The sequence below is a fragment of the Apteryx mantelli genome, chromosome 4, assembly GCF_036417845.1.
Source record: "Apteryx mantelli isolate bAptMan1 chromosome 4, bAptMan1.hap1, whole genome shotgun sequence".
Classification (NCBI taxonomy): domain Eukaryota; kingdom Metazoa; phylum Chordata; class Aves; order Apterygiformes; family Apterygidae; genus Apteryx; species Apteryx mantelli.
In genome coordinates, this window is record NC_089981.1 from 19,368,327 (window position 1) to 19,383,748 (window position 15,422).

At 49.0% G+C, this 15,422-nt stretch overlaps 1 protein-coding gene across 1 annotated transcript; it reads right to left on the reverse strand.

The window, feature by feature from the left end:
* Positions 1–732: 732 nt before the first annotated feature.
* Positions 733–1,680, reverse strand: LOC106490042 (olfactory receptor 5J3-like). Its single transcript, XM_067295480.1, has one exon. It carries the CDS (start codon positions 1,678–1,680, stop codon positions 733–735), a length of 948 nt encoding a protein of 315 aa, XP_067151581.1.
* Positions 1,681–15,422: the final 13,742 nt, after the last annotated feature.

Below are 15,422 nucleotides of genomic sequence, written 5' to 3' on the forward strand. Positions count from 1 at the left end.
GAAGAGACAAGCTAGAGCTGGATGTGCAGGCCCCAGGGACAAAAGCGCCTGGGGGTTCTGCAGGAAGATATCCCAGCTGCTTGGGTGGAGGCCCATTCCAGGTCTGGAGGCAATGCAGCAGTGACTTTTTGGCCCAGACATAGCTATGCTGCCTCCAGGCTCTGCTGGTTTGACTTCTCAACTGTGATGAGCTCAACTGTTCAGCATCTTCATGCTTCTGAATCACAAGATATGGACTTACTGATCTCATTTTCTGTCAACTCAGCACGCTCTGCTCCTCCTGCCTTTCTTACTTTCCATGAGCACATCCTCCTCGAATCACATGAGATTTTCCTCTTGTTTGTCCAAAGTAAGTTTTCTATATATACCTCCTGCAGTCTCCAGTTCTCCTTGAACTTCCTCCTGGAGGAATCACTGCTTGAATTATTGCAACTTCTTAAGAAACCAAGCATAAGAGGGAAATTTCTTATGAGTTTATTTTTACTACCTCCTGTGATATTGCAAGACATTTCACAAAATAAATCTAGAGATGACAAGGAAATGTCTATCACAGAAGCTCCTAATGACAGGATGTTAGGTAACATTCTGTCTCGATAGATTTTAAGGCATGGTTCTAATTTTCTGCATTTCTGTAAATATATGTAATTCCTTACAACTTCAGATGGCTGGCATAAAACTCACACTACTCTTAAATAGTCTTATCAGCTGTTTGGAGTCAGTTCAGTCAGCAGGTTAACTCACAAATATGTAATTTGCCGTTGCTTTCCTAAGTGCTTCCTTCACCTCCTTGTTCCTCAGGCTGTAGATCAAAGGGTTGAGCATGGGAACTATAATGGTATAAAATATAGCAGTGACTTTCTCCATTTCCAATGAGTACTTGGAGCCCGGCTGCATGTGGCTCAGTCCTGCAGGCACATAGAACAAGGTAACAGTCATAAGGTGGGAGGCACAGGTGGAGAAGGCCTTGTGCCTTCCTTCAGCAGACCTAATCCTCAGGATGCAGAAGAGGATGTGCATGTATGAGAGGATGATGATGAGCAGCACAGACATAGAAATGGCCCCATTGAAAGTTACAAGTAAAATCTCATTGATATGGCCATCAGAGCAGGTGAGTTTCAGCAGAGGGTTAGTGTCACAAAAGTAATGGTTGATTACATTAGGCCCACAGAATGGAAGCTGCAGCAAGCAACATGTTTGCGTTAGAGAGTTCAAAACCCCCCCCAGGTATGACCCGGCCACCAGCTGAATACAGACTCTCTTGGACATAGACATAGTATAGAGAAGTGGGACACAAATAGCCATGTAGCGGTCATATGCCATCACAGCCAGCAAGAACACTTCTGTAGTCACAAACGCAAGGAAAGAGAAATGCTGGGCAAAGCATGCTGAGTAAGGAATGGCTTTGTTTTCCACTAAGAAGCCAATTAGCATCCTCGGAGAAAAGACAGAGGAATAGCAAAGATCAACAACAGACAAATTGCAGAGGAAGAAGTACATGGGAGTGTGCAGCTGGGGGGTTATCCTGATCAGGGTCACCATCCCAAGATTGCCTATCAGGGTGATGAGATAAATCATTAAGAAGATGACGAAGAGAGGAAGTTGCAGCTCTGGCTTGTCTGTCAGTCCTAGCAGGATGAACTGCGTCACCATGGTGTTATTGCCTTTAGCCATATTTATCATATTTCATGATAGTATACCTGTTGGAATGAGGAAAACAGTGTGAAACAAGAGATAGCAATTGCACAGGTTACGTATGATGCCACAATCAGAGTTCTTTATTTAGACTATCCACTAAAAAGTACAAAGCTTTGATGCTTTAGATAGCATCTAACTGTGGTTAGGTTCTCAGCAAATCCCCACTGGCAGAAAAACTCCTCTAAAGCCTTTCAGGAACTGGAATTTGGCTGCAAGCCAAGCAGCTGATAGAGGGTGATGATATGGTACTCAAGACAAATAATGGGAAAACAGAGAGGGGAAGAGTGGACCTAAATGCAGAGGTACCTGAAGCAAATCTGTGTGCCACCACATGAGTCAATTTTTTTCCACCTGAATCATCCCTGCAGTTCCCCTTTTTCCACAGGAGGAAAGTACATACTATTTTTGCAGTATATCAAGGCATCTCCCAGGCACTCAGCTGTCTTCTGCTTTTCAAAGACATTTGTTATAGCTTTTGTTAAGGCATGATTAGGAGCTCCTGAAATATAGCATGCTGTTGCTGTGTCTTTCTACAACAGTGTCCTAAAGTGTGGGAGGAGGCAGTGGGGAGTGCTCAGTAGTTTTGCTCAGGTACAAGGCGCATCAGTGAATCTGTAAGTTAGTTGTCATCCTTAGAGTTTCAGCAGTACCCATCAGTGTGGCTCTTCCAGGTTTGAGGTACGTCATGGCACTCCACTTCTATATGAAACTAGATTTGACTTCAAGTTGCACAACAGACGTTGTTTTCACTTTACAAATCTCTTCATGAGGCTCCGGCATATCACAAATGGCTGGTAGGATGTTTCTTGGTTTTATGCTGCAGCTGTTCGTCACTTCCACCACTCAATGAACACATTTTTCTGAGGGAACTTGAGCATCCTCATCATATGGAAAGATCCATGACAGATCATTCTCCTCCTTCTCATTATTACTATTCTAGGTGTACCCAACCCTAATGCTGGGACCAAGGTCTTTTCTTCCGCAAACAATAAATAATATTGCAGCATGGGCAGAAGTGGAAAGTTGTTCTCGTTGCTGAAGCACATTTTTATTCTGTCCAGAAAAAAATTTCCAGGGTCCTACTGGCAAGAGTCATGGAGGCTTCCTTGCAGGCTCAGACCTCTGTAATGCTCCTGGCAAGGCTGCAGCTTTCCAGCGTGACCCTGGATCCTTAGAGTAGTCCTGCTCTTGTGTCTTCCCTCTGTCTTCTCTGCTCAGTCTGCATACTCAGTTCAGGACAGGAGACCAGCTATTCAAATGCTTTCACAGAGGCATTATCATAATGAGCTGGTGACACCTATTTAAAGTCTGGAAGCGATGCCTAGTAATTAGAATAAGAATTTCAGTCATATGGAAAATATACAGCGCAGATGTATTGCAATAATAAGCTTTTGTTCTGAAACAATAAATTTTCAAGCTTGAAGACTGTACAGTCAAATCTTATTCTAGAGTTGAAGTGTATGCCTAGAATCCTTCTCTCTCTGTATAATACTGTAGTCCTACCTAGTATCTGGATGAGTCTTTCAGAATCTGCTCTGAATTGCATACAATATGTATGCAGCATCCTAAGATAGAAAGAAGAAATGTGATCCATTTTATCTCCATTTTTAAAATGATTCTAATGTAACGTGAGGAGAGAAGTGGAAGTTTGCAAGCTGATACCTGAAAAGAAAGAAAATCATTATTTCGGCTCCAGCAGCAAGAAGCAGCAGTGAATCGCACCAACCTTTTGGCCAGAATGGTTGACTTTGCCCCAAAGGGCTTGTGTAAGCAGACAGCTTCTGTACATTTACTTGTTTGGCCCTCATGGACAGAATCCCTGAAGTAAAGCATAGCTCAGCAAAGAGTTTCAAGCCGGTCACAGAGGGGATCATTAGAAACTCTCCAAGTCTGGAGGAAGTATAGACTTAGGTCTTATCCTCAACAGCTAATTATACAAAAAGGGCTCATTAACCTTCTTTGCTTAGTTCTGACGGGGGATAAAAATAAAATCTTCATGCTGTGAAGCCGCAGGTGAGAAAGAAGCCATATGACTATTCCATATAAACTTGACTTGGATGCTGAGGTTTAGAATTTATTCTCCTCTTCTGGACTGCCTAAGTTTAGAGTTTCACTTGAACTTGTATAGAATCTTAGACATGTTAAGGTAAGTGGAAGTATGCGTGGGGTAACCAGATGACTTCCAGTGTGCATATGCCCCTTCAAATCAATCTCTCCCCTTAATGTGTAATAGCTTCTACAGCTCTGACTTAAAAGACACTAATTTCTCAAACTGATCATTTATGTCTGGGGATCACCACTGTAATTGTATCCTGTTTACCATATGACCAAGAACTTCATGGAGGCTGAAAAGAGGTCCTTTCAGAGGGCAAGTCCTACTGAATCCAACCCAAACTAACTGTACCAAGCATGAATTAAGGTGGACTTCAGTATAACAAGAGGAGTCAAGTGTACAAAGCAGTGAATTATATTTCTCTAATAAATCATGCTTATTTTACCTAAAGGTCATTACAGAAGCTTCATTCATTTAAGGTTGCCTTCTTCATGGGCATCCAGCTACGAAACATCCCTTGCCTAAAGCTTAAGTACGTGCTTAACAGTTGTGCTCATTTGGAATAAACTTAATTAAGGCTTCACTGTATTTAGTACCATTCACTTAATTATACTGTAATTAATATTACTGAATTGGCTTTCAGATTTATTCCAGCCTTAGATACAGCAGGAGAGTTTTTGAAGGGCGGTGATTTCACAGGAGAACTGATGGATGACACTGGAGTTGCAGAACTTCAACCTCAGCATGTGTATCAGATGCTGTGTAGGCATTGGCTATAAGAAATGTCTTTTTTCTCTGCTAGGAAATTTGCCAGCATATTGGGAACTACTGTAGAGGAGAAGCAAGCATCTAGAAATGAGAGGTTGCTGAGAAAGAAGTACTTTGGTGTGTGCAGCTGTGTGTCAACCCTAATTATCATGACCACCTCAAAATTCCCCAGGATGGTGATCATGTAGATAAATAAAAATAGGAGAAGAAGTGGGACCAGCATCTCTGGAAGATCAGACAATCCAACAAGCATAAATCTAGTTAGTGCCATGTGATTTTCTTCAGCCATTGCCTGGGCTTACTCGTTATCTGCTTGAATAAAATAGACAGACCATTAAACATCAATACAGAGAAGCAGAGCAAGAGATAGACAGGGTATTCTCGGAGACTGTACAGCTCCAGGAGTCCCAACCCCCTGCAGCAGTGGAGTTGCCAGAGGGCTCTGTGCCGTGTGAAACGGTACATCATAACATCACAGAAGAAGGCTGGAAACTGGTCACTGCTCGTGGGAGGAGAAAGGCTCCTACTCCTCCTGAAGACCTGAAGCTGAAGAACAGGTTTAGTGCCCTCCAGGATGAGGAGGAGATGGGCATGGCTGCCAGGGAAGTAACCGGGACAACAGACCCTGTGCCCTGCCGGAACACCCGGAAAAAGCGGCGGGTGATTGTTGTGGGGGACTCCCTGCTACAGGGGACGGAGGCATCTATCTGCAGACCTGACCTCTTGTCTAGAGAGGTTTGTGGCCTGCCAGGGGCTCGTGTGAGAGATGTCATGCAAAGACTGCCAAGGCTTGTCCACGCTTCAGACTATTACCCACTGCTGCTCTTCCACGTGGGCGCCAATGACACCAAGGGCAAACTGGAGACCATCAAGCAGGATTTCAGAGCTCTGGGGATGGTGGTCAAGGGTCTGGGAGCCCAGGTCATCTTCTCCTCAATCCTGCCAGTGAGGGGGATGGATGAGAGGAGGAGGAGACGGACTTTCCAGGTTAACGACTGGCTGCGCCGCTGGTGTTGGCAACAGGGTTTTGGTTTCTATGACCATGGGACCCTGTTTGAAGATCGACAACTGATGGCGAGAGATGGGATCCACCTCACGAGGCGGGGCACACAGGTCTTTGCCAACAGGTTGGCCAACCTGGTAAGGAGGGCTTTAAACTAGGAAAGATGGGGGAAGGGGAGAGTTATAGTGACAGGGTAGTTGGCAAAAGACTGCTCAAGTCAGGATGCCTCCAACAGGTGAATGCAGCCAGGGAAGTGCGCATGGGATGTGGCTATGGAGGACCCTCTTTTACCCCTCCTGGGAAACCTGCATGCTCGATCACCTCCCTGAAATGCCTGTACACCAATGCACGCAGCTTGGGGAACAAACAGGAAGAACTAGAGATATCTGTGCGGTCGCAGGGCCATGATCTCATTGCCATTACAGAGACATGGTGGGATAGCTCGCATGACTGGAGTGCTGTCATGGATGGCTACGTGCTTTTTAGGAAAGACAGGCCAGGAAAGCGAGGTGGTGGAGTTGCTCTTTATGTGAGAGAGCAACTGGAATGTATTGAGCTGTGCCTAGGGGTGGATGAAGAGCGAGTCGAGAGCTTATGGGTAAGGATCAAAGGGCAGGCTAATAGAGGTGACACTGTTGTGGGTGTTTACTACAGGCCACCTGATCAGGATGAGGAAGTTGATGAGGCCTTCTACAGACAGCTGGAAGTAGCCTCACGATCCCAGGCCCTGGTTCTCATGGGGGACTTCAACCACCCCGATATCTGCTGGAAAGACAACACAGCTAGGCACAAACAGTCCTGGAGATTCCTGCAGAGCATTGGTGACAACTTCTTGACCCAGGTGGTGGAGGAGCCAACAAGGAGAGGTGTGCTGCTGGACCTCGTACTAACAAACAAAGAAGGACTGGTGGAAGATGTGAAGGTCAGGGGCAGCCTTGGCTGCAGTGACCATGAGATGGTGGAGTTCAGGATCCTGCGAGGAGGCAGCAGGGCACCAAGTAGGATCGCAACCCTGGACTTCAGGAGAGCAAACTTTGTCCTCTTCAGGGACCTACTTGGAGGAATCCCATGGGTGAGGGCCCTGGAAGGAAGGAGTGTTCAAGAGAGTTGGTTAATATTCAAACATCACTTCCTCCAGGCTCAAGAGCGGTGCATCCCTATGAGTAGGAAGTCAAGCAAAGGAGGTAGGAGACCTGCATGGATGAGCAAGGAGCTCCTGGCAAAACTCAACCAGAAGAAGGAAGTCTACAGAAAGTGGAAAGGGGGACAGGCCACTTGGGATGAATATAGGAATGTTGTCAGAGTATGCAGGGATGCGACGAGGAAGGCTAAGGCCCGTTTGGAATTAAATCTGGCTAGAGATGTCAAGGACAACAAGAAGGGCTTCTTCAAATACATCAGCAGCAAGAGGAAGACTAGGGAAAATGTGGGCCCTTTGCTGAATGGGGTGGGTGCCCTGGTGACGAAGGATGCAGAGAAGGCAGAGTTACTGAATGCCTTCTTTGCTTCAGTCTTTACTGCTCAGGCCAGCCCTCAGGAACCCCAGACCCTGGAGGCAAGAGAGAAAGTCTGGAGAGAGGAAGACTTTCCCTTGGTGGAGGAGGAGTGGGTTAGAGATCATTTAAGCAAACTTGACACCCACAAATCCATGGGCCCTGATGGGATGCACCCACGAGTGCTGAGGGAGCTGGCGGACATTATTGCTAAGCCACTCTCCATCATCTTTGAAAGGTCATGGAGAACAGGAGAGGTGCCCGAGGACTGGAAGAAAGCCAATGTCACCCCAGTCTTTAAAAAGGGCAAGAAGGAGGACCCAGGGAACTACAGGCCAGTCAGCCTCACCTCCATCCCTGGAAAGGTGATGGAGCAGCTCATCCTGGAGGCCATCTCCACGCATGTGGAGGAAAAGAAGGTGATCAGGAGTAGTCAGCATGGCTTCACCAAGGGGAAATCATGCTTAACCAATCTGATAGCCTTCTATGATGGAATGACTGCCTGGGTAGATGAGGGGAGAGCAGTGGATGTTGTCTGCCTTGACTTCAGCAAGGCTTTTGACACTGTCTCCCATAACATCCTCATAGGGAAGCTCAGGAAGTGTGGGCTAGATGAGTGGACAGTGAGGTGGATTGAGAACTGGCTGAATGGCAGAGCTCAGAGGGTTGTGACCAGCGGCGCAGAGTCTAGTTGGCGGCCTGTAGCTAGCGGTGTCCCCCAGGGGTCAGTCCTGGGTCCAGTCTTGTTCAACTTCTTCATCAATGACCTGGATGAAGGCACAGAGTGCACCCTCAGCAAGTTTGCTGACGATACAAAACTGGGAGGAGTGGCCGATACGCCAGAGGGCTGTGCTGCCATTCAAAGAGACTTGGACAGGCTGGAGAGGTGGGCAGAGAGGAACCTCATGAAATTCAACAAAGGGAAGTGCAGGGTCCTGCACCTGGGGAGGAATAACCCCATGCAGCAGTACAGGTTGGGAGTTGACCTGCTGGAAAGCAGCTCTGCTGAGAAGGACCTGGGAGTGCTGGTGGACACCAAGTTAAGCATGAGGCAGCAATGTGCCCTTGTGGCCAAGAAGGCCAATGGTATCCTGGGCTGCATCAGAAAGAGTGTTGCCAGCAGGTCGAGGGAGGTGATTCTCCCCCTCTACTCAGCCCTGGTGAGGCCACATCTAGAGTACTGTGTCCAGTTCTGGGCTCCCCAGTACAAGAGGGATGTGGCACTACTGGAGCAAGTCCAGCGAAGGGCCACAAAGATGATTAGGGGACTGGAGCATCTCTCTTATGAGGAAAGGCTGAGAGAGCTGGGCCTGTTTAGCTTGGAGAAGAGAAGGCTGAGAGGAGATCTTATCAATGTGTTCAAGTATCTGAAGGGAGGGTGTCGAGAGGATGGGGCCAGACTCTTTTCAGTGGTGACGAGCGACAGGACACGAGGCAATGGGCACAAACTGAAACACAGACACTTCCATCTTAACATGAGGAAAAACTTTTTCACTGTGAGGGTGACAGAGCACTGGAACAGGTTGCCCCGAGAGGTGGTGGAGTCTCCTTCTCTGGAGATATTCAAAATGCGCCTGGATGCAATCCTGTGCAATGTGCTGTAGGTGACCCTGCTTGAGCAGGGGGGTTGGACTAGATGATCTCCAGAGGTCCCTTCCAACCTCAGTGATTCTGTGATTCTGTGATTCTGTAATACGAGCCATTCTTTGTATTCCTATAAGAAATGTTAAGTGTTCTATAAGCACAGAACAAAAAGATCTTCAGATCATACTCAAAGTAAGGTATCTGGAAAAAGACTCGGTAGTGTTCTGGCTGATCAACAGTGATCTCAGCAAACAATTAGTGATGGCTCCAAGTGCTATGAACTGATGGACAGTGTGGATTTACAGATGAGAGTGAAGGAGGGATTTTGGCCTTCCTAATTTTCTCCTAATTCTCAGTGGCATTATTCTGTCCAAAAATAGACAACTGCAAAGCAGACAGCTACTTCCAAGCAAGACCAAATGCTCTTTAGAGTAATGGGAAAGAAAGAGAGGCATGTCTTAGGTGCTGGTCAGCACCACCTAAAGGAGATCTCTCAAACATAGGAGTTGTGCATTTTTCCTCTTACTTTAATGGGAGCCTAAATGACAGCCCTACATAGAGACTTCAACACTATGGCTATCTAATGTTCAGTGCAATGGACTGCTCTGGATTCTGGTGGGAATCCCCCTGGTGGGATTCTTCACACCAGGCAAAGACACCTCACTGCAAGTGTCTCGCTTCTGAGTTTTCACATGTGAGCTTGGTGTTTGAGCTCCCATCATAGTCAATGGAGAGCCAGTCAAGCCATCATTAGTTTCTCTAAAAAGAAAAAAAAATCATCTAATCAAATATGGAGCTTTATTGCTTAAGCATGAAGTATCTAATGCCATTTATGCTGTCAACAGGAGAGCCCTCCAAGGCTTCAGCTGAGGAGGAAAAATTTGGAAATTTTCAAATATTCCTTGACCTCCATGAACTGGCAGCTGTGCTTTTAAATTCCTATAGTAGGGAAGATGAATCTGCCCAAAGATATCTATCTGTGAAGCAGGTGTCCAAGCTCCTCTTATGATCTAGATGTGTAGTCTAATCTAGCTCTCTGGGCTGCTCCTGCAGACAAGGAGGAGAAGAGAAATTAATTCGGTTCTAAAAGAAGTGTCTTTTGGAGGTGTCTTAACTGCAACCTCCAATTAAGTGGCTAACTTCTAAGTGGTCAAGTGACAACTAATTCTTAGTTGTGAGTAGGTCCGTATTTTCTCTTCTGTTCTCTGCATTTCAGGAGACCAGTTTGATTTTTGTTTTCTCCACCATCAGATCGTCCCCGTGATTTGGGATGCAGCAACATCCACAGTCAAGGAGATCTGCATGGGAATCCTAACCAAATTCCATGGATACTGTGGTTCTTGAGCATCCCAAAAAACCTCTGAGTAACCAAGTCTTCCCACACTGACCAGTGGTTATTTGTGCCTCAGCTATTAGGTATACCATTAGTTTATAGCAATCTATATAGCCAGCACTTCAGACAACTTGGAACACCTGAAGTTGCAAATTAGTTTTCCTAATAGGTACATGCCACCAGAGGCATCAACACTCATTCCTCAGTTCTCAAAACCTTGTCTGGTATAAGGAGCTCTAACCCACCAGGGACTGAATGCTTGCATCTTTATCATACCTCCAGCTGCTGCAACCTCTCAGAAGGAAGAGTAGAGCCTGCAGCCACACCCTACCCAATATCGCCCGTGGTGTGAAATACTTCCTCAAAATTGTTAGATTACCCAATGAAGCCCAAACCTCTGGAAAACTATCCTATAGATAGGATAACATTAATATTTAAGGTGATGTTTATCACACACATTCTTGCCCATTGAAAAGTTGGGAGCCTTCCCAAAGGTGATTTTCAAGGCTTTCTGTATAATTAACAGAGAGAGGTGACTTCCAGGTAATGTTTCATGTCATTCTAAGTGTCTGAGATTGGTGGTGGGATGAGCTACCTTCTGGATGTACCATCTCTCTATTGAGTTTAACTAATCTTATGTCTGCCACTGTGAAGGAAAAGGATAATCCTGTATAAATGTAGTCTCAAGTATGCAATGAGTGTATCAAAGCATCTTGAAAGGACTCTCACCACAAGATGAGCCAAAATCCTGAATGCCAATTGTAAATCTGCGACATAGTGGGGGGGCAAGGGGATTACATGGAACTGGAAAAGATGTGGAAAAACATGACGAGAATAGTCAAAGATAGGACATAATATCTGTTAAAGGAACAGAAGAAGGGCAGAGGGCTCTTCAGGAGGGAAAAGAGACAACTGAGAGAGGTAGGAGAGAGATTCATACAACTAAAAGTGATGTGGAAAAGGTGAACAAGGAAAGTCTCTGCTGTGTCTTTCAATACCAACTATAGGGAGCTAGAAGTATTCTTGCAGCACCAGAGAGTTGGAGAATGGAAGAAAATTAAAAGGAAGTAGCATTCCATGTTTGATTTCTTGTTACACTCTATTGGTTGTTTGTGGCCATGTGGAGACAGGATAGTGAAGTAGAATTGTTGGTCTAACTTGTTATGATTGTTTTTTTTAGAAACAGACCCCTCACGCGAGGCATGGCAACTCAAAAAAGTCATTGCCTAGTGAAGAGAACAACAGATTCTTTGACTACTCCTTCAAGAAAAAAAGCAAATAAACTCATTTCTTTTCTTAGCAATTTTGCTTCAAGCCTAATTAGGAACAATGAAAAAACAACATCACATACACTAGGGAAAAACACTGCTATTTACCGTGTTTTTTCTCTTCATGATTGGGAGCAGAGGGTCTTATTTAGGCTGTGTATTGGCTTCCATACATCAGGAAAATAGGAGACCGAGCTGATCAAATAGTGGGTGTCTACTTTGCGCACTGTGAATAGCTCTTGAGATAACACTGACCTTAAGGCCTATGTCCCCATTGAATAGAAAAGGGCACTTGCTCACATGCAGAGTTTTGTACACAGACACCCAAATTAAGATGTTAATCTCAAATCCTGTCCTAGGGCATCATATTAATTATCTGTATTGCAGACAGCTACAGTTATTTTGGATGCCTTACTGCATCGTAGCTAGCAGTGTACCCCAGTGCTCAATACTAGGTTCAATCCTGTTCAAATTCATCAGTGACCTGGATGAAGGGACAGAGTGCATCCTCAACAAGTTTGCAACAAGGGTGCAAAGAGAATGGCACCAGACTCTTGTCAGTGGTGCCCAGTGACAGGACGAGAGGCAACAGGCACAGACTGAAAGACAGGAAGCTCCGTCTGACTAGAAGGAAAAACTTCTTTCCCGTGAGGGTGACAGAGCCCTGGAATGGGTTGCACAGAGAGCTTGTGCAGTCTCCCTCCTTGCAGATATTCCAAAGTTGTCTGGACACAGGCTTGGGCAAGGTGCTCTAGGTGACCCTGTTTGAGCAAGGCAGAGGTGATCTGCAGAGGTGCCTTCCAACCTCCGCCATTCTGTGATTCTATGACCAGAACCCCATGGGGGCCCAAGGGCAAACAGAGGTGCTTGGGGGGGGGAGCTGGCCCTGTGCCCCTGAGGGGACACACCCTGCCCCTCCCCAGGGTGATGGGTCACAGTGGGGCCCTTTGCGACCCCCGTGACACCCCACGGCGTTGCTGGGTGCCAGCACAGCATCGGCAAGCCAGTGTCCAGGAGGACGGCAGTGCGACAGGAGGGAGCACGCAGGGCTGGCTGAAGAGCCCCCCGAGTGCACCCGCATCTTTCCCTGCTGCCCTGGGCAGTCCCACAGTGTCGAGGCATTTTCCCTGAGGCCTCCCCATGTCAGACCCGGATAAGAGGAACAGGGCTGGGGCTCAGCAGCTCCACGGGGCCTCAGGGGAGCCCGTGGCCATGGCCAGCAGAGGAATGAGCAGGTGGGGGGCGATGGTGGGGCTGGGGTTGAGGCACAGCAGAGCTGGTGCCAGAGCCTGGCACACTTGGGGCGGGCAGGGGGATGCCAGAGCCCCTCAGGGGATCCTCTGCCCATGGCGCTATCAAAAGATTTTCCTTCTAAGAACATCTTGGCAAAGCCTGCTGGCCTTTCCCAAATGACACCTTCTGTATGGAAAAGCCACAGCCGCGGGTTCTGACTTCTCCAGCATGACTGCCTGCCAAGTCTAGGGGGACATTGTGAATGTTTCCAGGTGCCAGGCCTGGCCGTGGACTCCTCCATTCCCAACCTCCCACTTTTTCTCCTCCCTGCAGGATGGAGGAGAGACCCCTCAGGTGCCCCAGGGTGGCCTGGGAGGAGGAAGAGGAGGATGGCTTCCTCAGCTGCCCTCGGGTGGCGCTGGAGGAGAAGGAGGCTGGACACCCCAGCCGCCCTCGGGTGGCCTGGGAGGAGAAGGAGGATGGAGCCCCCCGGCACCCAAGGGTGGCCTGGAAGGAGAAGAAGGATGGACCCCCCCAGCTGCCCTCGGGTGGCCTGGGAGAAGAAGGAGGATGGACTGCCCCGGCACCCCAGGGTGGCCTGGGGGGAGAAGAAGGGGCGTGGACCCCCCAGCCACCCTAGGGTAGCCTGGGAGAAAGAGGAGAAGGAGGGATCCCTCTGCCACTCCAGGGTGGCCTGGGAGGAGGAGAAAGAGGAGAAGGACGGGCCCCTCAGCCACCCGAAGGAGGCCTGGGAGGAAGAGAAGAAGGAGGGATCCCTCAGCTACCCCAGCGTGGCCTGGGAGGAGGAGAAGGATGGACCCCCCAGCCACCCAAGGGAGGCCTGGAAGGAAGAGGAGAAGGAGGGATCCCTGAGCCACCCGAGCGTGGCCTGGGAGGTGGAGAAGGAGAACGATGGACCCCCCAGCCACCCCACAGCAGCCTGGGAAGAGGAGGAGCAGGAGGATGGCACCCCCAGCTACACCACAGTTGCCTGGGAGGGGAAGGAGGAGGATGGAGGCCCTCCGGAGAGCAGCTCCCAGCCGGAGCAGTGCATGCCCCAGCCCTTGCCTACAGGTGAGTGAGTGGGCACCACTGGGCTGGGCAGGGCCAGGGGCTGTGAGCACACAGCAGCCTGGCATCGGGGGTCTCCAGGGGCCTGGTGGCACGGCAGTGCCTGAATGCCTGGGCCTGCTCCAAGCTTGGCAGCCAGCCCCAGCACAGCCCCAGTAAAGGGGAGCACCTGCATAGGCCATGGCAGAAACGCATGCATTCATCCTGAAGCAAGAAAGTAAGAGAAGCTGCCTCAGGCTGAGTCCTTCCAGACACCTAGGCAAGGCCAGGCAAGATAACATGCTGCCTCAGCCACTCTCCTCAGCAGGAGAAAAGAGCAGGAAACCCCTGCAATGAAGGTGCAGGGCAAGCACTGCCTCAAGCCTGGGGCCCACACAGCCCAGCCTTAGTGTAGTGGGCCACCTAGGCAGGAGGACCTGGGGCATGGGATATGCACCCAGCTCTCTGGAGAGACAGGGGACGTGCATACGCTACTAAAACTGCAGGCACCTCACAGACTTCATGCAGGACTGTCACTTCCCCTGCTGTAATCCCTCTCCTGGTTACCAGTGGGCTGGAAAACCTTCAGCAGCCCCTGCTCCTCCTAGGCCTTCTGTCTTGCTTCATAGCAGAAGGTCTGATCAAACTCATCTGTCTTTTGCTCTTCTTAAAAGCAATTTCCCCTCCTCCCTCCCTTGCAATAGGCCCAGACCTGCCCTGGAAATCCTGCTTCCCATCCATTTCTGGCATGCCTGCTTTCTCTGCCAGCAACAGTTCTCCCTGATGCCTTCAGTGTACCATCTCCAACTCTCCAGCCTCCCTACTAACTGCCCTGTGTTTGCCCTCCTCTCCAGGCATGGAGCTGTCACAAGACAGTCCAAAGCATCTACAGATCCAAAAGGACTGGCAAGATGCAAACACCTGCCTTTCACCATCCAACAATGTCAGCGAAATCACCATGGTAAGGAGTGTCTCCGTTGCTGGGACTCCTGCCAGGGGTCAGCCTGAAGCTCGGATGACTCATCAGTGGGACTAACAGGTCCTTGCAGCCCTTGACGAGAGGGTTCACATTGTCCTTCAGTAGGGACTAGCCAAAGGTTTCCATCCTGGCCCCCCAAGGGCAAGCTCTGCTTCCCAGAAGGGCCAGCGCAGGGGGACCCTGACCCCAACCTCCTCCCTGGTGCCATCACCCAGCCCAGAAAAGCCCCTGCTCTTGGCTCTCCTGGTGGCACGGAGCCAGCACTGCCCCACCTCTCTCTCCACAGCCACTCTTGCTGCTCAGCTGAGCACCCCCTTCAGGGCACTCCGTGTGATGTATCTCTCTTCTCTGCTCTTCTTTCTTCTGTAGACATTTGCAAAATACCTCCAGCCCTCCGAGAGGACAGACACCATCCTCATGGCCATCAAGGGCATGAGATCCTTCAGTGCCTATGACACACAGGCAGCCGCTCATATGTTGGGTATGCTGGTGACAGATGATGCCTCCCAGCTGGAGCACGTAAGTAGCCTGTGGCTGGGGCTCGAGCCCTCCGGGGGATTGCTTTTCCTCTGAATTCAGGTCTCCCAGGCACCCAACACCCTTTGAAGCCAGCCCCAAGTGGTGGGAAGGGAAGCAATTCTGCATGGTAGCTGAAGAAATGCCTCCCTCGGTGCTGTGTCGCCTCCAGGTGCCCAAGATCGTGAGGTGCATCTGCCAAAGCCTGATGTCCATCCAAGAGGTGTCTGCCTGGCACAGCCTGAACAGAGCTCTTCTTGTGCTGACCTGCGCATACCCTGACGAGGCAGTCATGAGCCTGTTGCACTGTTCCCCATCATGCAACAGGTACAGGGTTCACCTGCCTGTAGGGCTTGGGGCCCAGCAGCCTTTAGAGCTCATCCTATGTGGGCTGCCAGATAGACAGAGATTCCAAGGACCTCCCTGAGGGGCTGGGCCCTCTGTTGT

Excerpts from the sequence above, each read along its gene's own strand:
- LOC106490042 (XM_067295480.1), bottom strand. The coding sequence starts at position 1,680 with ATGATAAATATGGCTAAAGGCAATAACACCATGGTGACGCAGTTCATC.